This window comes from Ammospiza nelsoni, chromosome 21 (assembly GCF_027579445.1).
Source record: "Ammospiza nelsoni isolate bAmmNel1 chromosome 21, bAmmNel1.pri, whole genome shotgun sequence".
NCBI lineage: Eukaryota > Metazoa > Chordata > Aves > Passeriformes > Passerellidae > Ammospiza > Ammospiza nelsoni.
This window is the reverse complement of record NC_080653.1, coordinates 938640-956032: the sequence shown is the minus strand read 5'-3', so window position 1 is coordinate 956032 and position 17393 is coordinate 938640. Positions and strand designations below refer to the sequence as shown.

The following is a 17393-nucleotide window of genomic DNA, read 5'->3' as shown; positions in this document are numbered from 1 at the left end:
TTGGGCAGGAAAGAGATGGTTTACCATGACTTTGCTCCAATGATTGCTGCATCTTGGCCTCAGCTACTTTTGCAAAGTTCTGTTTTCTGTGCATTAAAGCTTTCACAGAACAAGAGCACCTTATTTTCTCTGGTTCTGTCTGACATTTCCCAATACTGGCCTGGCTGTTGTAGTTCAGTTCTGCAGGGGCAAGTGTGGTTGGGAGTTTGCTCTTTGGTTCTAACCAGGGTTGAGCTTTATGCTGTAGCCAGATAAGCAAGAGGAAATTGTGTTTGGTCTCTCACAGGCACACCTGATGCTCCTTTGGATGTCCAGGTGGAAGCTGGTCCCTCTCCAGGTATCCTGGTTATCAGCTGGTTACCTGTCACCATTGACGCTGAAGGATCTTCCAATGGGGTGCGGGTCACTGGCTATGCCGTGTACGCGGATGGACAGAAGGTACTGGCTGTGCAGGGGGCTGGGCTGTTGCAGGGGGAGCATGAGGTATCGGACCTTAAGACATGGAAAGCTTGATCCAGGAAGGGTCTTGAAGAGGCAGTGGCAGTCCTTGGCCCAGAAAGGAGTGACGTCAGAGAAGGGACATTGCTTGGGCTGTGTGATGCACACTGCAAAAGACATCTGTCCGGGTTTTGGAGGTGCTCCTGGAGCAGGACCCTCCAGCAGCAAAACAGCCTCCTTTGCTCAGCCCAGGCACTGGCCTGATCCTTTGGCAAACAGTCCCCAGGGTGTGGGCAGAGCACAAGGACAAGTACACAGCCACCACTGGGGCTTTCTTGCAAATGTGACGACTGAGGTGTAGTGCTCCAGCATAAAGTTGACATCCTCACAGCATGGGCAGAAGAGTGTGGGGGGGGGAATCTGCCCCTCTGCCATGCTTAGGTGAGACCCCACCTGCAGAGCTGCCTCCAGCTCTGGGGCCCCCAACATCAAAGGGATGCAGAGATGCTGGAGCGAGTCAGACAAGGCCAGGGAGATGCTTCAAGGGTTGGAGCCCCTCTGCCTTGGAGCCAGGCTGGGAGAGCTGAGGGTGTTCACCTGGAGAAGAGAAGGCTCCAGGGGGATCTCAGAGCTTGTTCCAGGGCCTAAAGGGGCTTCAGGAGAGCTGGAGAGGGACTGAGGGCAAGGGATGGAGGGACAGGACACAGGAAATGGCTTCCCAAGCCAGAAGTCAGGGTTAGGTGGGATACTGGGAAGAAATTGTTCCCTGTGAGAGTAATGATGCCCAGGCACAAATTGTCCAGAGAAGCTTTGACTGCCCCAGCCCTGGTGGTGTCCAAGGCCAGGTTGGAGGGGGCTTGGAGCAACCTGGGGTGCTCCAAGTGGAAGATATCCCTGCCCATGGCGGGGGCTAGAATGAGATGGTTTTTAAGGTTCCTTCCAAACCAAACCATTCTGTCATTTTAACATACAAACACCCCAGGGTTCTGTTTGTTCAGTACTGTTACTGATACAGAACATCCAAGGACATTCTGTATTGAAAATGTCCTGCGGTCTTATGCACACATGATGTTGTTTGAGGAGCACAGTGCAAAACAGAATGATGCTGTGTTGGATAATTGCTCTTTTGTCGTGGAAATGCTTTTTTCTCTTCACAGATGAAAAAAAGGAAGAGTCTGGGAAGGTAGTTGAAAAAGCGACCTAAAAAAGGGAAAAGCTCCTTAAGGTTTAGGAAACAAGGAGGGTTAAAATCTGGAGTAGGAGAGGATATATTCATATTTTGTAGACCGTTCAGTTTCTCAAATTTTTCTTTAACATTCATTCTTCCCAGATAGTGTGCAGAAGGGTGGGAATTGTGCACAGCTGCTCTCCAGAACTGTGGATTCTATCAACTTTGGGTTGGGAATTGAAGGGCTGAGCTGTGCACAATAAATAATTCCTTCCTGTTCTTTTGCTTACAGGTGATAGAAGTTACTTCTCCAACTGCCGGGAGTGTCCTGGTGGACTTGTCCCAGCTTCAGATGTTCCAGGTGTGCCGTGAGGTTTCTGTGAGGACGATGTCTCAGTACGGGGAGTCCGTGGATTCGGTTCCAGCCCAGATTTCTTCGGTCCTGCTGCAATCCTCCCACTGCCCTTCCTCTGTGTGCACCACTGTCCCCCCCAGACTGCCCCGCTGGGCCCCCAGGGCCTTGCTGCCTCCCCGCAGCCCACAGCACACGCTCCAACAGAAAATTCCTGCTGAGAGCTCAGATGCCAAATTGACTGATCCCTCCTCCAGCCCTGTTGGCTCAGTGCAGCCTCTGACAGAAGAAGCCTCTTCCCCACCACACCTCCCCTCCCCTGGTGCTTCCTCAGTGCAGGCTCCAGGCACTTCCCCGCAGGGCTTGGACATTGAAGGAGACAAGAAATGCCTGAGTGTGCCTCCCCAACAGGCTGGCACAGTGCTCCCAGGGCCTGGCACGGAGCCTGGGCCTTCCCAGAAACAGGGAATGCAACAGCTGGGTGGAAGGATGGAGGTGCAGGTAAGTGCTTATATCTCCTGCCCAGTGCCAGGTGTGCAGGAAAGGGCAGTGGATCCTTTTTGGGGAGTAGGACAAAATGCCACTGAGCACATTTCTGTGACACAGCGTCACCTCTGCACCATCATCCAGTGGTGGCAAACTGTCAGAGTTTTGGCTGCTGTTGTATACCTGGAAGATGCAGCTCACCTCTTGATTATGTTTGCTAGCATATGAGGAACAGAGTGAGAAAAGGAAGAATTTGCAGAGTTAAAAGGTTAAAAGGATGTTCCCATGTTAGTCTGGCATTGCTGTGCTCTCTGACTTGAAGGGACCTTCTCCAGTCTGGTGGGTTTGTACGAGACAGTGGTAGAGCACCTTAGTGGATGGCAGAGCAAGGCAGCCATGGCTGCAGAACTGGCAAACTGTTCTGACACTGGCTATTTAGGGTTCCCAGTGGGTGAGTGAAATTCCCAGTGGTACTCCCAGTGGGGTGGGTAAGTGCTTTCAGAGTTCTTTTAGGACAGTGGTGAGGATGTCTGAGAGCTGTATAATGATGGTGAATGATTGTTCTGTGACGATGGGGAAGTGGGCCCTCCTGTTGTGGGATGTATTACATCAGGGAAAAGGATCTATTTCCCATTCTGACTTTCAACATCAGAACTCATAGGAGTGCTTCAAACTGTTAAATTTAGCACAACTTTATTAATCATGGCAGTGTGACCTTGTGAAGGGTCAGAGTTAGGCTGAGACTTCTGAAAATTGCTAAAGCAAGAGCAGCATGGTGGGCCCAAGCCCAAAGGCCAGCTCAATACCCGGAAGAACTGAGATGTTGAGTCCAAAATTTCAGAGGTCAGTGCCTGATCATTTGCAGCTCACAGTACCTTGGGTCAACTGCTGGATTCATTTACCCACATTTCATAGAATCATGGAATGGTTGGGGTTTCAAGGCACATTATAGATCATTTGGTGCCTGACAGGGACACCTTCCACTAGGCCAGGCTGCTCCAAGCCTCATCCAACCTGGCCTTGAACACTTCCAGGGATGAGGAGTGTCATGGTGGATTTGTCCCAGATTCAGATGTTTGTGGTGTGCCAGGAGATTTCTGTGCGAGTGATATCTCAGTGGATTCAGTACCAGCCCAGATTTCCTTGTTTTTTTGTGAGACTCTTACTGCACTTCACGTGTTCCCAGCAATGTTGCCTCTGGACATTCAGGTGTCTGGTGTAGATGGCTGCACTTGTGGTGGTTGCTTTGCCTCTTTTGTGGAGAGGAGTGAAATGAGTGCTCCCAGGATGCAAATCATCCTTCTCACTTGAGGTGTGTCTCTTCACTTGGCTGTCAGCAAAGGGAATCAGGGCAGGAAATCTGAGCTGTGAAATTAGACATGAGATCAGGACCTGCCTGGCTTTTGTCCAGGGGACATTGAGAAGCTTGCAATGTCTCAATGTCCCTGGGGTCTGATCCTTCAGTGTTTTCAAAGTGCCTGGTACATAAGGACAAGATTCTGTTCCATTGCAAAATGCAGGGAGGTTCCCTTGGTTAGAGTAAGAGAAAGAGGTGGTTGATAAGGCCCACCTGCCTTACCCTTCTTGTTTCTGGAGTTCCATTCCTCCATCTCCCAGAGGTTTTCTTGGACTGGTTGGAATACAGATGAAGATTTTCTTTAATTCTCATTAGGTGATCTAATCAGAAACTTATTGCACTCTCTGTGCTTATTGTTCTTCATTAATTCTCCTTTTCTTCACGCCCCAGGAAATCCTGGAGTAGTGTCTTCATCTGCAGCTCAACCCAATGTGCTGATGTCTAGGCCATTCCTCTGGCAGATGACAGTGGGAATAACCTTGTTGTATAGCTTGGGCTCTTCTTGCAGCCCTGGAACTTGTTACTCTCCATGCCCTTGTGGGCCTTGCTGAGCTGCAGCACTTGGGGCACCATGTGTCACCTGGCACCTGAGGACAGGGCGGGCTTTGTTCCAGGCCTGGCCAAGATTCCCAAGCTGCAAGTTGCCTGCCAAAATACTCATATGCCTAGAGCAAAGAACATGTCAAAGGATCAAAGAGTTTGGGGTGATAAGACTCCATTTTGGTGCATAAGTAGTCTGAGACACCTCCCCTTTCACTGTTGGTTTGTTTCCCAGATGGAGCAACCAAGAACCAAAGCAGCGGAGCAGGGAAGCCCGACGGACAGTGGGGTGAAGCTCCAAACAGAAACCTGCCACGTGTGCTCTGTGCAGGAGGCACCCAAAGGTCCCAATGCTGACATGGAGAGAGAGGCAGAGAAGCATCTGAGCCCAGAGCCTCTGTCTTCCACCAGCCAGGCTGGGGAAATGCAGGGCACCTTCCAAGATGGGAGCAGCTGCCAGGACTTTCTGAGGTTGTCTCCTGGCAAGGAGGTGAAGAAAGAAATGTCCAGAGTGAATAGAGAGGTTTGTTTAACCTTGGCTTGTGTCCATGGAGGGATGTGAACTGTACTTGGCCTCCTGAGTTTTCCAGCCTTAGACAGTACTGTTCTGCAGGCTTTGAAATGAGGCTGATGGTTGTGTGTGTCCAAATGTGCCAGTCACTCCCTTGGGTGCTGCCTCCTTTCTTTCCTACCACACCTGAGCTGTGTGTGTGCTCAGAGAAAGGAAAAATGCTCCTTTGTTGCTGAAATAGAGTCTGGGAGAACTGAGAAAATGTGTTTTGCTTTTCAACAGCAAGAAGAAAAACTGTCAGAAATGGGCCGCCGACAGTTGACCCTTTTCAGTGAGCACAACCGGAGTTCTGACCTTTCAGATATTTTGGAAGAGGAGGAGGAAGATGAACTGTCTTCAGAAGCTCTGGAAGAGAAGAAATGGGACCAGAGAGAGCCATGTTCCCAGGAGAATGGGGAAAAGGTAACATGTTCTGAGTGCTGCTTGTGGGGAGCACCGGTGCAGCCATCCCATGCCATCAGCTCACAGGAGGAGGGGCTGGGCTGAGCCTTTCCCAAGGTCTTGCTGCTCTGCTTTTACTCCCAGTGTTGGCTCAAGGTAGTAAAAACACAGGTTCTTTGGGAGAGGGAAGGCTGTTTGTTTGTAATAAACGGAGCCAGGGTTTAATTAGTTGGAAAAACACACAGTGTGATGTGGTGTTTAAAATCAGTGGGGGGTGATTTGGGTTCTTAACACAGACAGTAAACAGGGAGCAGTCAATGCTCTCAGGCACAGGGTGTGGTTTTTGGGGTGTCATATGCAGGGCCAGGAGTTGGCCTCAATCCTTGTGCATCCCTTCCAGCTCAGGATATTCCTTGATTCTATGATTACTTGGCTTAGGTCTTGATGCTTTCTGTTGCCAGGGATGGCATGTAGGAGGAGAGTTGTGGCTTTGTAGTTCAAATGCTGCAAGGGATGAAATCCTGCCTAAGCTTAGCTGTAAGTGTCCAGCTTAATTCATGCTCAAAGAATTGAATCTGGTCTGAATGCACCTGTGGGAATGTGATTCCAACTGCATGGCCTGGAGCTGGTGTGTAACCATACAGATTACAGCAGTTGGCATGAATATCCATGAGGGAAAGCACTGAGGGTGAGAGACTGGAAAATTAAAAAGTTTTGCAGGAAATGTGATATGCCCAGATGGCAAGAAAGCACTTTCTCTTTGATTTTTCGTGTGACCAGAGAGCATCTGTAGTTGATGGTGCCCTGTGTGGCTGCTGGTCTGTAGGGCTGGGGCTGGTGAGCAGTAAATGGTAGCAGGCATGTAGTGACTCTGGATTAAATTTCCTTTTCTCCTTCTCAAGGGTCTTCTGCTTCCCAGGTGAGGGATTGAACCTGCAGTGAAGCACATCAGGAGCCCCAGGAGAGCCTGGTGGCTGGAGGGGCTGGGGCTGCCTCTCAGGGTTTTGGAAGGGCTTCCAGTTGTTGGGATTGGACTGGAAAAAAAAAGGAAGGAAAACAAGTTTCCTGGAAAGAGAAAGAAGGAAATAAGAGCAATCAAGAATGCTATTCTTTGTCTTTTTTTTTTTTTCCCTTGGGTGTTTTATTGACTGGATAAAGTGATTGTTTTCTGTGCTGGCAATAACAGAGTGAGGGTGACAAGATGCCGAATTGGGAGAGGATGTGAGGGGCAGGAAGCTTTGGGGCACAGACCTCCCATTACTGCCTTATGGATTGAAGGGGATTGGACTGGAATAGCGCTGTTTTCTAGGATTCTGCATTTTAACTACATTTTCTGTTACCTCAAGACTGCTCAGCCAACTCTTCCAGGATCCAGAGGATGAAAACACAGAGGGGTGGTGCTTTAAAAATGTTTATCCTCAAACAAGTTGTTTAATCACTGAAACCATTTATTATATTAAAACTCAAAAGCAGAAGCCTCAACCGTGCAAATAGCTAAAAGAAGTCTTACTGAACTTTTTTTTGGTGTATTTATGAATTCTCCATATTCCTAATTGGTGCTAACAAGGCAGGAGCCTTGAGCAATGTTCTGTAAGGAGAGTTTGAGAAAATTTGAGGGGTTTTTGGTCTAGAGGAGTTGAGTGGGAGATTTTGTACCCGCCTATTTGCATAATGGTTAAAAGGATGAGAGCCAAAGTAGTCTTGTTTCTGGGAGATGATGCATTAAAAGAGGCAGAAATCATGAGCTGCTGTTTGGGATGTTCATGTTGGAGATGTGTTCAAGCCTCTTACCCTAGAGGACAGCGCAGCCTTGGGATCAGTCCCCAGAAGGTTCAGGATCTCCATTCTTTGGTGTTTTCAAACCTCATCTAAGCAAAGACATGGATTTATTGTTGGCAACAGTCCTGCTGTAATTAGAAGACTGAACTGGAGATCTCAAGGCCCCTTCAACCAATTCTAAATATAATTCAAGACCAAGTTTTGCTTGGAAAAAGCTATAGAGATTGGAACTATCAGTAGACAGCTTGCAACTACCTTTGTTTTTTGCTCACTCTGGTTCAGTTTTTAATTATCTCTGAACAGACCTGCATATGGCTGTAGTTTAAAGTAGCTACACATGCTTTGTAATCTATTTGTAAATGCCTTTGGAACACATTAATAATATAACTTGTCAGGGAGGGTGAACAAGAGACCTCCAGAGGTATCTTCATACCAAAATGACATAATGCACCTGGGGATTTTACCTTTTATGTTACTGTTAATGTGATAAGAAATAAACCTGTAAATTCTACAGTTGATCCACAACAAATTTTAAAATTCAGCAGTGTTGTCCCCAAATTTTTCTGTAACCTGGTAGGCTCTGACTCATCTGCAAGTGAAACTCATATCTGTGTGGCCCTTTGAGGTAAAGGGTTTTCCTTTGTGTTTGTGGGAACTCTGCTCCTGGATTTGCAGTCAGGAACCTGCAGTAGGGCTGCATTTTGCTAGGAGATGAGAAGGGCCCAGGCAGCAACATCTCCAAGGGGTGTCCTACAGCACAGGGCCATTCCCTGTGCTCCAGGGAGAGGACAGCTAAGGGGGACCCATGGCTCTGTGGGCGAGCCCTGTGGACAGAAGAACCCACTCAGCTTTGCTGTGGAGGGATGGTGCCTCTCCTGCCCCCATCCCTCCCAGAGGTGCCAAGCTGAGAGGAGTCATTGCTGTGGTGGGATGAGAGGTGCTGCAGGTAGAGCTGTGTGTGTACAGGAGAGGCTGGGAGGGAGCTCTTCCATGCATTTGCCTTCCTCGCTTCCTGCCGCATTGCTGGTTCATCTGATTGCTTTTGCCAGAAGATCCATCACTCCCTCTGCTCCCTCCCCTTGCTTTGCTGCAGCCACAGCTCCATCCTGCTCTGCTGGGAGGGAATCAGGGTCACTTTGCCTCTTGTTTTAATGTTTATTTCCTCTCTTTTTTCCTTTGCTTGTCCTGGCTGTGGCTTTTCTCGGGGTCTGGGTACAGATGGATCTTTGTGATACTGACAGCGATGAGGAGATTCTCGAGAGGATCCTGGAGCTCCCGCTTCAGAAGAACCACAGGAAGAAGTTGTTCAGCATCCCTGAAGTGACTGAGGATGAGGATGAAGATGAGGATGAGAAGGGTGTTACAGAAGAAAAGACAGACCCTCAAGACTCCTTGGAAACACAAACCTACCATTCAGGAAGAACAGAGAAACCACCCAACAGCAAGGAGCCATTTCTAAAGGAAGATGGGAGTAACACCTCCATGAAGGTCTCTGCTCAGACTCCTCAGGGGGTGCACAGTGCTAAGGAGAGCAGAGCAGAGGCTGACCATGCAAATCCTGCCTTTGGCCCGCTGTCTTGCAGTCAGAAGAAGGCACACTGGAACTGGGGCTATCAGGAGAATGATCCAAAGTCTGGGATTGGGACAAGTCCCTCTTGGAACAAGAAGAAGGGAAATAATTATCGGGAGAAGATCCGGAGTCGGCCTGAGATAAGTAGGAAGAGACAGAGTGATCTAACAGAGCACTGCAGTCGTCTGCTGGGCAGCTGCAGCCAGATGGGGAGCGGGTTATACAGAGCTCCCAGTCTCAGGGAGGAGCTGAATGTTGTCAGCAGTGCTGGTGGAAAGGAGGGATTGGATTTGTACAGCCGGGCCAGACAAGGCACCTTACGGAAAAAAGCCCCAAGAGCAGTGGGATCAGGGGGGGCAGAACCAGCTGTGATAGCAACGCACTGCCCCAGCCCCAGGAGCCTGGAAATAGACATCGAGTATGACTCCGAAGATGAGCAGGATTCAACGTGTGCATCCTCCCTGGAGAGCAGGCTGTGGCCAGAGAGGTCCCAGAGCTGCCAGGGGGACTGGAGTGATTGCTCCAGTCAGTCTGAGGTTGCCCACCTGGGTGGCAGAAGGGACCTGACCAGGCTGGAGATGATGGAAGAGCAGGGTATGGAGTGGGCCGGGTCTCCGAGCCGGCACCTACGATTCTTCTGCCGGGAGAAGGAAGCTCCAAGGTGTGAGAGCAGTTCTGAGGAGCAGGGCTGGGAGCTGGACTGTAAGTCACCTGGCTGGAGAAGGAGGCTCGAACATTCTTCGAAGGGGATACGTAGCACCTCCTTGCACAAAAGGGTTGGGTGACTTTTCCTATTCTGGCTTTGAAGCAGTTTGCAGTGGTGCTGGCTTCCCTCTGCTTCCCTGGCCTGCCTGTATCTTGCTTTGTTCAGTGTTGTCCAGAGAAAGAACCCTCCTCTAGGATTGCCTGGAAGAATATCTGAGAGATTCTGTAGTTCTGTGCTGCTCCATGGCTTTTCTTGTAGTAGCTGCTTCTGCTTTTCCTGCTCCCTGACCAAGTGGCACCGATGCAGTATTCCTTTTCATGCTGGGTCATCCTCCCCACGGCAGGAGGCTGTGGGACCCAAGCAAAAATCCCTGGTGCAATAAGCTGATTGGTGAAAGCTTTGTGTAGATGCTGACTGTAATGTCATTGCCTCCCCTTGAAATGCCCTTTCCTGCATCTTCACCAAGGGGATCATCACTGGTGCCTGGCAGAGTGCCTGCCTGTCCTCAGTTCTGTTTTCCAACTCCCTTGGTTTTTCCAGCTCTAGAGTGTCCCTGAAGAGGAATGTTGCATTTGGATGCACTGCTCTTTGTGGAGTGCCTTTGGGCTGAGCACTGTTCAGGGAGTTGGAAGGCAGAGGCTGCTACTAATTCTCTGCTGGTTCCAATTGCAGGCACCCAGTCATAAAGATTCCAGGGGCCCGGAGCCGCCCGGCACAGGCGCCTGGCAGGCTCCTAGCCAGAGACGGAGCAGGAGTGAGAGAAGAAGCCGAATGCAGAAACCTTTGCTCTCTAGTCCAGGTGAGCAGGAACGGGGAGAGAGGAGGGCAGCAGGAGAGATGGAAGGTCCTGGAAATGGCTGGGGAGAGGCTGGCAGGCAGTGCCTGGCCCATGCACTGCTGGGGCAGGGCTGATGTTCTCTCTGCTGTGTTCCCCTGTGCACAGGCCTTCCAAGGAGCATTGCTCCTGAGAGCTCTGGCAAAGATGATGGCATTCGGATCTTTGTGGCTCTCTTTGACTACGATCCTGTCTCCATGTCACCTAACCCTGATGCGGCAGAAGAGGAGCTCCCATTTAAGGAGGGGCAGATCCTGAAAGTAAGAACTTAGTGAACTTCTCCTACTCTATGGATCTGTCTGGTGTTCCAGGGGAGGAGACAGAGTGGGAGGTCTGCAGTTTCCTCATGGAGGAAGTAGAGGGGCAGATGCTCATATTTTTTCTCTGGTGACCTTATGGAATGACTGGAGCTGTGTCAAGGGAGGGTTAGGTTGGATCTCAGGGAAAGGTTCTTCCCCCAGAGGGTGCTGGCACTGCCCAGGCTCCCTAGGGAATGGGCAGGGCCCCGAGGCTGCCAGAGCTCCAGGAGCATTTGGACACTGCTCCCAGGGATGCACAGGGTGGGATTGTTGGGATGTCTGTGCAGGGACAGGGGCTGGACTGGATGGATGATCCTTGTGGGTCCCTTCCAACTCAGGATATTCTATGATTCTTTCTCTGTTTAGCTCAGTCCCTGCAGCATAAACAGTCTATTTCCCTTTGCAGGTTTGTGGAGACAAGGATGCTGATGGTTTTTACTGGGGGGAATGTGCTGGAAGGGAGGGATACATTCCATGCAACATGGTGTCAGAAGTCCCTGTGGAGAGTAGTGAGCTCAAGCAGCAGCTGCTAAAGCAGGGATTCCTGCCTGCGGACACGGAGAGCCCAGGTATTATGTGTGTGTATGTGTGTGCCATGCTCCTGTGGCTCTTTGCTGGAATGTTGGAAGCTCAGTCCTGCTATTGTGTGTGGCCAGTGCAGCCACCAAACCCATCTGGAGGGCTGTCCCTGGATCTGCAGCCTGATTTAGTGGCTGCTCCTTAGCAGGGGCATCTGGCTGGATGTGGGTGTTCTGAGCTCTCAGTTCATCCCTGGCTCCACTGCCAGCATTTGCAGCTGCTCCTGGGCTTGAGGTATGTGAATTCAGCACAAAGTGAGGCTGAACCTTGCTAGGGACAGGGAAACAGAAGCATTTGAAGAGCAGCTGAAGTATGTGAACAAGAGTTTTCACTCTGTTCCCTTCTTTGTTTTGTTTGTGAATGGAACTCTTGGGATGACCCTGCACTTGGGTGAGAGAATCTGTGACTTGGGAGTGGAGATGTGAAAGGGGGAGGAAAGGTGTGAGACAGCAAGGTAGGCAGACAGGAGTGTACAAGGAGCAGTGTACAAGGGTTCCTCCTTACTCACTCCCTGAAGTGTGTGGTCAGTGCCTTGTGCACTGCAGAGGCTTTCCTGATCCTTCTCTCTCATGGACTCAGAGAGGAGAGGGAGCAGTCCTGGGATGTGCAGCCAGTGCAGCTCAGGCTGAGCCAGGCTCAGGGCTGTGAGCTGCCCCTGCTGTGAATCCCAGTGTCCCTGTGCCTCTCCCTCATGCCTGCCACCTCTCATCATGCACTCCTCTGTGCACCCTACTGCCAGTACCAATTGTTGGATCTGCTCCACTTGATAAAACACCAGGATATTCCTGCTTTGGCTGGTCCCTGTTTCCCTGCCAGTTCAGCAGTGAAAAATAGCACAAGTGTTGGTCATGGCAAAGGTAAGCCCTGACATTGCCTGAGCTGGGAAAAAAGCCCAAATCAACTTAAAAATAAGAAAACTCAAGGGAAAAAAAAAAAAAAAAAAAAAAAAAGGAGAAATCCAACTTGTTCCTATTTCTGTGGAGGGAGACTCTAACAGACCCTTAAGGTCCTTTCTCACCCAGACCATTCTGTGATTCTGAGGGACTGACAGTGCTCAGCTCCTAAATGTTAGTCCCTGGAAAGTTGATCCTGAGCAGCACAGGGACTGAAGGAGCCTGATGCTTTCACTGTGTGATTTCTTGAATATGTTTTTAAAGGACAAACATATTCGGTCTCTCCCATGTCTGAGGAGAGGAGATTTGAGTAAGATGTTTTTCACATCCATACTCTTTCTCTTGTGTGCATGCCAGAGATGGCTGGATGCCTGTGGTGGCCTGTGTCTCTCAGTGGATACACAAGGGATACTCTGCCCTGCCCCACTGCATAGTCTTGGAAGAGTAAAGGGTTTTAATAGTTCTGAGACTTCATTAAACATGACGGGTTTGAAAGTTTTGAGGAAGGTGGTGGTGGTAGTCAGTAAGTTGTGTGTGGAGGGAGGGACTGTAGGTTTGGCACTGGTGGGGACACTACTCAAATCCAAGGGGCAGTTCTGGGCCCCTCTTGGTAAGGACACTGAGGGGCTGGAGCATGTCCAGGAAAGGGAACAGAGAGCCCCAGGAGCAGCTGAGGGAGCTGGGAAAAAGGCTCAGGCAGGAGAAAAGGAGGCTCAGAGGGGATCTTCTGGCTCTGCACAACTCCCTGACAGGAGGGATCAGTGGGTGTAGGTTGGGCCTGATGATCTTTTTCTAACTGTAGTGGTTCTTTGATTCCTGGGCAGTTGGGCTGGCTGTACCTCTGCTGGTTCCCTGCTGCCATAACAAGGCTGTCACAGCCTTGTAACTAAGGAAATGCCTTGGAGGGGTTGGTCTGGCTAGGTGTTAATAGTACAAGGTTTTATTTTGTCCTTATGGTGCTGCTTCTGAAAGCTAAGGAGCATAAAAGTCTGTGTGCTCTAAGCTGTGGAGTGCCTAAAAGGTGTAAGTACAGTGTGGATTTCTCTGTGTATTTGGGATGTGGATCACAGCTCATCTGAGTCCACATATGAGGCCCAGAGGGCTTTGCCCACAGAAATCCTGTTGTCAGCCTCCCAGGGGAGGCATGTCATCTCTGTCCCCTGTTCACTATTCAAGATGCTTCTCACTTTCCATTCACCGTCTGTTTCTCTTGTCTATTTATTTGCTTTTTTGGTGTTTTTATTAAGGAAATGGCACATTTTCTCCACCTCCACGCCGCCAAACTGTCCCTCCTCCAAAGCCCAGACGCTCCAAGAAAGGTCTGTGTCACCCACTGCTTCCTCTTTGGTTTTTACTGTAGGATTACAGACTGCATTGAATTTTTACTACTTGCTTTCAGGACCCTCAGATGTTTATATGACTGCTAGGAAGTGGAAAGAGAGCCCATCCCTGTTCTGGTGTTAAGTTTTTAACAACAGTGATGTCTTTCATAGTTTGGAGCTTGACCTGTGCTTCTTGTTACGTTCCTGAGTCCTGGTTACTGGTGTAGACTTTGAGTTGCATGAACAGTTTGCTTCTGTTGTTTGCTGTCTTGGTGCTCTTTTTTGCTGTTTATCAGTTGTGTCATGTGGCCACTGTTGGAGATGAGCTCTTACTGATGAGGCATTTTCTTCCTCCAGCAGGGCTGGACAAACAGGAATGCAAGTCTCAGCCAGGTGAGAAGTGCTTTTACTGGGGAGTAGGTAATGCATAATAGAATTACAGGTGTGCTTTGTGGTCAAGGGCCAGTGTGACACCCTGTAGTGCTGCTTCTGAGCACTGTAACAAAAAGGTTTTAGTTCTTTTTGTTTAGTGGCGGGTGCAGAACGGTTTGGGTGAGCAGGGAGTGCCTGCAGGGGGACAGCACCAGTTGTTTTGCCGTGGGAGGAGCAGGGCAGTCTCTCACTCATCACATGCTGTGGTCCCTGTGATCCAAGAGACACTGACAGGGTGCTCCCTCTTCTGAGGTGCATCATCTGCTTATATCCAGAGAGGCCAAGTGTGCAAACCCTTTGCCAGCCAATCCAGTGCTGACCCAAAGGAGAGTTTAAATCCATGATCGTGTGTTTTCTGTAGCACCAGACTTGGCTTTGGTAGGCTCAGGGCAGGTCTGTAGGTACTGCAGTGACTTGATGAGGGTTCCTCGGGGTGAGAGAGATGGACGAGAATCTTGGTTCGTGATCAGAAGGCTGGATTTATTGATATATGATATATAATACATTATGACTATACTAAAAGGAATAGAGAGGCAAGTTGCAGAAGCTGCTAAGCTAAGAATAGAATAGAAAAGAATGAATAACAAAGTCCTGTGTCTAGCAGAAAGCAAGGACAAACTCTCCCGTGAGTGGTCAGCAGCAAAGCCAAACACTCACAGAAGACCAATCACAGATGCACCTGTTACATTCCACAGCAGCAGATAATTATTGTTTACATTTTTCTTCTGGGGCCCCAGCTTCCCAGAAAGGACAAATCCTAAAAGAAAGGATTTTATGAAAAAATGTCTGTGACAGTAGGTAATGGGTTTGAGCAGGCAGGAGATTTGGGATGGCAAGGCCTGGACTTCCCTGTGTGCTGGTTCCTGGCTCTTGGAGGATAAATTTTATAGCTTAATAGCAGAACATTGTGTAGTGGGAGGAGAAATGTTATTTCAAGACACTGTAAAGAGACAGCTGTCCTCTGTGTGTGTGTATGAATAAATAGAAAGTGTAAAATAAAAAATTCCTGTACATATAAACAGAGCACCAGGATGAGGGGATGGATGGATGTCCTCACTTTTGTGCTTATGAGGCAATGAAGAAGATCAGAAAACTGTTTTACCAAATGGCTCTAAAGTCTCTCTCCACTCAGTTCCCCCTCTGTATTCTTTTTGCACAGACCACTATAAGAATGGTGAAGGAGTTGCTGTGATTTGAGATTTTGTCCTAGTATTTCCATCTAAGAATATTTTATTGTTCTCCTGCAGGGCAGAAACATAAAGACATTGAAGCGGAGCTGCTGACTCCTCGCAGGATGGTGGCTGCCTTTGACTACAACCCAAAGGAGAGCTCTCCTAACACAGATGTGGAGGTAACCACCAGCTGTTCCCCCCTTTTCAGAGGTTTCTTCTTCCTATCTCTTTTTTCCTTCTCTCTCAAGACATTCAGCACTTTGGTCCAACCAGAGTCTCAGTGAAACTGTGTGAGTATTCATTGCATCCTTTAGTGATCAGACAGGACTGAGCAGATCTGGGGCAGGAGGAAGCAGCTCCTACTGGTAGCAACTGATCCAGGAAATACTCTAGGAAAAGGAAAAACCTGCTTAAGTGTTTGAAAGCACTTTTGACACTTAATTTGAGCATGACTTCAGTGTTAACAATCTGTGTAGTTCTTTGTTCAAGTAAAAAGATTTAGCTCCAGTTTAATATACTAGTTTGCAAAGTTCTTCTTTTCAAACAATTCCTACATATAGAATCACAGAATCATGGAATGGGATGGGTTGGAGGAGATCTTAAAGCCCATCTCATCCCACCCCCTATCATGAGCAGGGACACCTTCTACTAGACCAGGCTGCTCCTTCTGGCCTGGCCTTGGACACTTCCAGGGATGGGAAGGGGTATAATCTAAACAGGGAAGGATACAATCCAAACAGTAATTTTGTGGATAAATCAGTTCCAGGTAGAAAGGTGGCAATGCAGAATCCTTTCTGCAAAAAGAGATGAGCACATGATCTGTTCTCTGTTCCTCCAAGCTGTGTTTGCTCTCTGAGCAAACATAAACACGGGGTTTGGATTCCCATCCTTTCCCTTCATCCACAAAGGAGTGTCTGGCCAACAGAGGGCACAGCTCAGGGAGTGCTTGCCTCCCAAGCTGTGTCTCGAGCCCAGAGAGACACAGCTGAGGACAGAGAGTTTTAGGATTGTGGAGTATCTTGGGAGAGACACAATGTGAGCATGTATCCTGCCACCGAACACTTTTGAACCCTTGTCACTGAGGAGGTGACTGTGCTTTTTGCAGTGATTTGCTCTTGTAGAACTCTTTTGGACAAGAGCTTAAATTACTGAAACAAGCTGGTAGAGTTCTGTGGAGATGCTCCACAGGAGCAACCTGCAGCCTCAAGAGATTAAATTGAGGACTAGGGATATATTATTGTAAATGTATTGGAAGTAGATCCCTTCCAGCTGACACTTGTGAAGTGCTAGAGTGTCTTAAGTGGGACTCAGCCTGTTTGGAGCCTCCACTGGGCAGCTTTTTCCATTAAAAGAGACTGGTGACACCTTTTTCTTTAGCCTTATGCCCCATGGAGCATGTGCTGGGGTGTCTGACAGAACAGAGGGCGTGACAGCAAAGGGTAACTGTGTGCTGTGACCCTGTTCTGTGTCCAGGCTAAACCACCCTGTTTGTATGCATTCCTGCTAGTGACTAGTCCCTAAGTGCTGCATACAAAACAGGCTCATCCAAGGGAGGAGGATTTGTAATTATATTTAAAGAAATTGACAGTATTTCTGGTGCTTGCTGAGCCTGTCCTCAGTGCACCTTTCCAGAGCAGGTGGTAGGTACTATTTTGAAACCTTATTACAATTGGTTTTAAAATGGGCTTTGCTCTTGTCTGAATTTATGAAATGCTTCCCTAGCAATGAATTCCAGAGTTATCCACTTCAGTTTCCCTCCTGCATCTGGTCCTGCAAGACCAAACACAGTGGGCTCCCTCCCCTGGAGTGAGATTGGGCAGGAAGCCAAGGGGAGCCTGTGTTCCTGGTGGGTAATTCCAGGCACTGCTTCTCCTGTCACCTCTCTTCTCTGGCTCTTTGCAGGCTGAGCTGACCTTCAGTGCTGGGGACATTATCACTGTCTTTGGGTCCATGGATGATGATGGATTCTACTATGTAAGTGCAGGGCTTGGGAAGGTCCTGTGGTTACACTGGAAATTGTTGGAGTTCATGGAGTGGCAGGGAAGCAAAAATAAGGGCACAACATATCCTGCTTTTAAGAAAAAACCCTCTCTACTTAATGCAGGGAAGCCTGTTTCTGGAGCTCATTTCTCCTGCTGTAAATCCAGTATTACAGAGTCTTGGAATGGTTTGGGGAAGGGACCTTAAAGCTCATCCTCTTCCACCCCCTGCCATGGGCAGGGACACCTTCTACTGTCCCAGGTTGCTCCAAGCCCTGTCCAGCCTGGCCTTGGATGCTTTCATGGATCCAGGGGCAGCCACAGCTGCTCTGGGCACCCTGTACCTGGGCCTCAGCACACTCACAGCCAGGAATTCCTTCCCAATATCCCATCTATTCCTGCCCTCTGGCAGTGGGAAGCCATTGTCCCTTGTCCTGTCTCTGTCCCTTGTCCCCAATCCGTCTCCAGCTCTCCTGGAGCTCCTTTAGGCCCTGGAAGGGGCTCTGAGGTCTCCCTTGGAACCTTTTCTCCTCC

General features: G+C 49.1%; 1 protein-coding gene across 7 annotated transcripts in view; it reads left to right on the top strand.

Annotated features, from left to right (window-relative positions):
* Positions 1 to 17393, top strand: part of TSPOAP1 (TSPO associated protein 1) — a 68055-nt gene that overhangs the window by 41856 nt on the left and 8806 nt on the right. For 3 of the 7 annotated variants that reach the window (XM_059486814.1, XM_059486808.1, XM_059486812.1), the window contains 12 exons: positions 287 to 438; positions 1899 to 2459; positions 4577 to 4864; positions 5135 to 5314; positions 8291 to 9418; positions 10021 to 10147; positions 10292 to 10443; positions 10889 to 11051; positions 13202 to 13273; positions 13634 to 13669; positions 14956 to 15059; positions 16783 to 16854. In XM_059486814.1, the coding sequence (XP_059342797.1) occupies positions 287 to 438; positions 1899 to 2459; positions 4577 to 4864; positions 5135 to 5314; positions 8291 to 9418; positions 10021 to 10147; positions 10292 to 10443; positions 10889 to 11051; positions 13202 to 13273; positions 13634 to 13669; positions 14956 to 15059; positions 16783 to 16854 (3035 nt within the window). The remainder of the gene's footprint in view (positions 1 to 286; positions 439 to 1898; positions 2460 to 4576; positions 4865 to 5134; positions 5315 to 8290; positions 9419 to 10020; positions 10148 to 10291; positions 10444 to 10888; positions 11052 to 13201; positions 13274 to 13633; positions 13670 to 14955; positions 15060 to 16782; positions 16855 to 17393) is intronic. The other 4 variants (XM_059486809.1, XM_059486813.1, XM_059486811.1 and 1 more) reach the window with 4 other exon arrangements.